This window comes from Aptenodytes forsteri, unplaced genomic scaffold, assembly GCF_000699145.1.
Source record: "Aptenodytes forsteri isolate BGI_AS27 unplaced genomic scaffold, ASM69914v1 Scaffold7, whole genome shotgun sequence".
Lineage (NCBI taxonomy): Eukaryota > Metazoa > Chordata > Aves > Sphenisciformes > Spheniscidae > Aptenodytes > Aptenodytes forsteri.
In genome coordinates, this window is record NW_008795919.1 from 1380429 (window position 1) to 1386392 (window position 5964).

General features: G+C 69.2%; 1 protein-coding gene across 1 annotated transcript in view; it reads right to left on the reverse strand.

The window, feature by feature from the left end:
- Nucleotides 1–5003, reverse strand: part of MAP7D1 (MAP7 domain containing 1) — a gene marked incomplete at its 3' end in the record, with an annotated part of 16763 nt that extends 11760 nt beyond the window's left edge. The window contains exons 1-2 of the mRNA XM_019473522.1: nt 4959–5003; nt 4592–4688 (exon numbers count right to left, since the gene is read on the reverse strand). Of these exons, the coding sequence (XP_019329067.1) occupies nt 4592–4688; nt 4959–5003 (142 nt within the window). The remainder of the gene's footprint in view (nt 1–4591; nt 4689–4958) is intronic.
- Between the last annotated feature and the right edge of the window lie 961 nt (nt 5004–5964).

Consider the following 5964-nt stretch of genomic DNA (forward strand, 5'->3'; position numbering starts at 1 on the left):
TCGCTCCCACCAGGCGGCGCGTCGCGGCCGGAGGCAGGATGGGCGCGGGCCCCGCGGCCTGACGTCACCGCTCCGGCCCATGTCCCCCAGCGCCGCGCAGGGCCGCGGCCAGGCCCGCGCACAGCCATGAACTCATGGCCCAGGAATGCACACGAGGCCGCCGCCGCCACCGTCGCCAGCAAACAGCCCCCTCCCCACGTGGGGCCCGGCCACTCGCTGCCCCAACGTGGGGCAGGCGGGGGGCACGGTGCCTGCTCTGTGCACCCTGAGGGGAGCAGCCAGGGGAATCACCCCCCGTCCCGGCCATCCCCAGGGGAGCCTGGCGGCTGGGGACCCCAGGGACGCCCGCTGTACACCCCAGTGCTGGGGACAGAGAGGCGGGGGCGGGCACCCTGCGAAGCAGCAGTATGTGCCCTCTGCAAAAGTGGATGTGCAGGGACCACCTGCGGTGACCAGCAGCGGTGATCCCCCCCCGGCCCCCATTAACCAGTCCTTTGCAAATGCACCTTCGGGCACGTGCCAGGGTGACAGCCCTGACCCCCCTGCAGTGGGCAGCGCTGTCACTCCTGCCTGGGAATGATGCCCGACCTGTCCCGGGGCTGTGGGCACATGGCTCCAGCACCACTGCCACATGTGGCCCCAGCTCCGGTGGCGTGGGACGATGGGGACACCAGTGACCGGCACCCGCTGGCCCCAGCAAGCGGCTCTCACCACAGGGTGATGTCATGCACCGGGCTCAGCCGTGTTTGCAGAGCTCTCCACAATCTTCAGCAAGGGGCAAAGTGTGGGCTCTGCAAACAAGGGCTGGCGCCGCTTCACCACCCCACGCTGGAGCCTACCGAGCCCGGGGGCAGCCCCAGGCTGCCAGGGAAGGTGCTGCCAATCCCCCCTGTGCTGTGGGCATGGGTGCACCCCAGGTCTCATGGTCCCCCAGCACCCACAGCAAGCACCTGCCTGCCCAGGGAGGGGCTGGGGGTCCTGCTGCGGCTCCCCAGCAGGCCAAGACTCATGCCAGCAGGGTTCACCCACCCCGGGCTCCGCGGCGGACACAGCCAGCCCCGGTGCCCCCACAGACCCACGCAGCCTTCCGGGTATTTTCTGCTGCAGGAAGCCGGCCCATCCCCTGGCCCCAATCCTGCACATCCCACATCCCCATCGCTGAGCCCCGTGAGGTGGCCATGAGTCTGATGTGCAACTGGGAAGGTGCCAGGGCTGCAGCCAGGGGCTCCCCCGCCCCGTCCCCCCAGGGCTTCCCCAGATCGGCACCTGTGGGCAGGGGGGCTTGGCAGCCTCCAGGCACCAGTTCTGAGGACAATACCCGTGGTGGCACCATGTGTCCCAGACTGGAGGGGTGAACCCCTGGGAGCGCTGCGGCGGCACAGCCGGGCGCTGCCCGTGGGGCCACCAGCCGAGCAAAAGCTTCAAGGCCAGGCTGACACCCCCGAGCAGATGGAAATACCTCCCAGAGTCCTGGATGTGCGGGGAGCGGTGCCGGGGGATGGCGGGTGCCTCCTGCCACCCCGCACCACTGGGCACGGAGCCCCGGGCAAAGCCCTGAGCAGGATCCGTCCTGCTCCACCGGCCGGAGGGATGGCAGCGCCCGTGGCCAGGGCAGGGCTGCCGGGCACAGCCAAAACCCCCGCACGCGGCCGGGGCCAGCCCTGCCGCCATCTGTCCCTGTCGCTGCTCCAGCGCGGCAGCTGCCCTGAAACCCAACGCTGCCTGCGCCCAGGCGGCGCGGGCGTCCCCTCTCCCCCAGCCAGGGCATTCCGCAGGGGATTAGCTCCCTGGCCCCCCAAACGTGCAGGCACGGCTCCCCTGCAGCCCCCAGCCTGGGCGAGCCTGCGCAGCACTAGCCCCACTGCTGGCACCGGGACAGTGCTGCACCCAGCCACGGGCCACGGGGCGAGGTGCTGCCCCTTGACGCCGGGTCACCCAGCCCATCCCAGCTCCTCCCGTGCGTCCATGTGGCACTAGCGCCCGCGCCACCGAGCACCACTGGCACCTCCAGCCCGGCACCGCCCACTGCTCCATGGACGGCACATGGCTGGGGATGCTCAGCCAGGCAGAGGCAATTCCCCGGTGCCGTGAAGCGAGAGCACATCGAGGCTCCGCGGGGCACTCCAGTCGGAAAGCGAGCAGCCCTTGTTAACTGTCCGCTGTGCATCCCCGCGGGGCGCTTCCCACCAGGGCGGGGGGGCACCCGCCTGCTTTAACCTCAGCTTCCCCCATTTGCCATATCCTCATGTTCCCGCTCTGCAGCATGGCTGGGGCTGCTCTGCGTGCCGTACCTGCCCAGGGCCGGGGGCATCAGACGGGGCCCACTCCTCCCCTGGGATGAGAGGAGAGCAGGGCTGATGGGTGCAGCGGGGGCCTGTCGGTGGCCGCTGCAAAGCCACCTGTAGGGACTGGTGTCACAGAACCCAGCTGGCAGACCCCGGCCACCCTGGCCATTGCACAAGTCCCTGCAATGCCCAGGGACAAGGTCCCGAGGGGAACCCCAGCCCCAAGAGCCACCGCTGGCTCTGCAGGGCCACTCCCCGCAGCCCGTGGGGTGGCCGCTGAAAGCCACCTGTAGGGACTGGTGTCACAGAACCCAGCTGGCAGACCCCGGCCACCCTGGCCATTGCACAAGTCCCTGCAATGCCCAGGGACAAGGTCCCGAGGGGAACCCCAGCCCCAAGAGCCACCGCTGGCTCTGCAGGGCCACTCCCCGCAGCCCGTGGGGATACCCGTGCGCCCAGTGCGCCCTCGGGCCCTTCCCGGTGCGGCTGGTTTCCACTGGTGTCACAGAACCCAGCTGGCAGACCCCGGCCACCCTGGCCATTGCACAAGTCCCTGCAATGCCCAGGGACAAGGTCCCGAGGGGAACCCCAGCCCCAAGAGCCACCGCTGGCTCTGCAGGGCCACTCCCCGCAGCCCGTGGGGATACCCGTGCGCCCAGTGCGCCCTCGGGCCCTTCCCGGTGCGGCTGGTTTCCAGCTGCCTCCCCCAGCCTTGATGGCAGCCCCAAGGCCGTGCCAGAGGAGGGGGAAGGATGGGTCCCCAGGGCCTCTCCTCATTGCAAACAGGTCCCGGTGCTGAGTGGGGAGGCAGCCGTGGCCCTGGGGCCAGGATTGCTCTGCGGGTGCTGGTGTCCAGCAGGAGGAGTGGCTGCCCAAGGCCACTGGAGTGCCGTGGGGTGCACAGGGGTGCTCAAAGCCCTGGGGGTGCTCGGAGCCCTGGTGCTGCCCCTGACCCCACCCTGCCTCGCCATGTCTCAGATGTGCTTCAGAGCCGAGTCCTGCCCTGTTCCACCCAGTTCCTGGGAATCCCCCGTGCTGCAGCACCCCTTGCACCTGGATGACAGGGACAGTGAGCAAGCATCCCCGGCGTATCCCCAGCATGTCCCCGGCATGTCCCGGCCGCAGTGCTGATGCACACCCTCGGCCCCAGCTCACATGCATGGGCAGGGAGACACAGGCGATGCGCAGAACAAGCGCCAGCAGCCCCGCACCGTGGGGGTGGCCAGTGCTACCCTGGCAGCTGCCGACGGCAATGACACCCCGTCCCCCATGGGGGGGGGTTCTGTGGTGCTGTTGCCCACAGCCACCCACACCCTGGCCCCAGGCAGCACGGGTGCTGTAGCCCGAGGCTGGCTCCTCTCTCCGCCGGCTCAGAGCCAGCAAAACACAGCCAGCAGCGCCGGGGCAGGTCAGGCATCATCCCACAGCACCCCACGCGCTGCCCGCAGGCCCGCTTCAGGGACGGGCCTCCAGGGCCAGGCAGGAGCCGGGCAGGAGGGACGCAGGCGGCAGGGCAGCCGGGATGGTGCAGCCAGATGCCCACGGTGGGTGCCGGGCAGGAGGAAGGGGTATGGCAGGGCATCGACCACCTGGCTGGGGCCATGCTGCCTTTCCACCTGCTCCTGGGAGGGCTGGTTTGGGAGGGGGCTGCACCCGTTGCTCAGCCCCCCCCCCAGCATGGAGGACCAGTCCTCCTTCCCAGGGTCCATACCCGTCCCAAGGCACCGGGATGGGTGGGCGTGGGGGCAGCCATGAGGTAACTGCGCCAGCCCCTGGCAGAGGCCGCAGAGCTCCTGCAGCTCAGCACCCAGCTGGCAGTGACGTGCCAAGCCAGAGAGCAACAAGGGGAACTTGGGAGACGGGATCTCGTGGCCAGAGTGGGGCCAGGGCCGGGGGGTTTCCAGGGCTTAAAATACACGCGGAGGAAAGAGCCTGAGCTGCTGCTGCGCCCCGACACCCCCACGGCAAACTTTCCGTTTGGCTGCGGTCACGGTACAGCCCCCAACAGACTAAGGGCAGGGGCAGGCAGCACCTGCCTGCCATCCATCTGGGCAGCGCCGGCAGCGGCGACAGGAGGTGCCCTCGTCCTTGGGGTGACCCGCGCAGAACCGTCAACACCGAGGACAGCCGGCCCAGCCGCGCTCCCAAAAACCTGTCTGCTAGCATCACACCGGGAAAACAGAAACCTGGCTCAAAGGCAGGGCACAGGGCTCCGCGCCTGCTGGGATCCGGTCTCTCAGGGAGCAGGTGCCCAGCACCTCTGAAAAACAGGTCTTGAGCCTCACAACGCGGATGCGGGCACCTACCGGGGCTGGGGCCGTGCAGGATCCAGCTCCGCTCCCAGCTGGCTGCCTGTGCTGCTGCCCGTCCCTGCTTGGAGCCCTCCAACGAGCAAGAGCTGTGCTAACTATTTTGGACATGGCACCACGGGACTGTCACATCACCGCTCCGCACGTCGCATCACGTTGCTCTGACGGTTCGCAGCAGCGGCTCTGCTGGCGTCCCCGCACTGGGAGACCTCCCGAGCTGCCTGCTCCCAAACACAGGCGCTGGCTGGCAACCAGTTCACCCTGCACCCTCCCTCTCCGCTGTGCTGGAGGAAGAAGGGCTGGAGAAATCAGGGGGCACCCGGATAAGAATGAACCCCTGCCTGCTCCCTGCCCTGCTCCTCACCCCTCTGCCCGCCTGCGGGGCAGCATCCCATCCGGGTGGCTCCATGGGGCCGCACCCTGCCCCATCTGCCCTCTGCGAGCTCCTGCCCCCCCAGCACCACCGGCTGCCCCACACCGCAGTGGGTCCCAGTCCCTGGAGTGCAACCCCGGCCCCGCTGGTGGCCAGGACATGGCACACTGAGGGGGCCGGGAGCTCCAACCTGTGCTGGGCGGCGAGACAGGGAGCAGCCTGGGCTGCCTGGCCACACACATCGCCCAAACGAGAAGGATCGGGGACGCTCCCCAGAGTGGGACATGCTGCAGAGCCACTGGTGCTCCCCTGGCACTGCCGCCATCCTCCTCCACTCGCAGCAGAGCAGCAAGTGCCTCCCCACACTGGGGAACCGAACTGCCTGGGGGGGCGTGGGGGGCCCAGCCGGCCGCAGGAGAGGCCAGCATGGCCGGGAGCAGCCATCCCCCTCCCCGGGCAGCAATGGCATCGAGAAGGAAGGAAAGGCCGAGCCGGCTGCGCGCCGGGGCGGGCGGGAAGGCTGCGGAGGCGGCAAGCGGGATACAGACAATATGTCTGCAGCGCAGGACGCGCCGTTTGGGCAGCACGACTGGGGATCCGCAGCCGGTTTGTTCGAGAGCTGCCAATAAAGGGTGAGAGGAATTTCGGCATTGCTGGGAGCCGGCAGCAATCCCTTTCTGCCTGCGAGGGCCCGGGCGGCCGTGGCTGATGAATCACGGCGCGGCGGCAGGCACCGGGGACAAGGGGGAGGGGAGCTGCCTCTCCTCTTCCTCCATCGGTGGGAAGCAGCTCCGCCACGGAGCCCTGCTTAGTCACAGCCCCGCGCCGAGAGCGAGCAGCCCGGCGGGGCCAAAGAGCGCTTGGCTGGAGCCCTGCAGGGAAGAGCCAAAACAAACCCTCACCCTGAGACTCGGCCCCGCCGGCCACCGCCCTCCCCAGTTTGCCGAACCGAGGGCCGGTGGCAGAGTTCATCCTGGGGCAGCGCCGGGACCGGCCT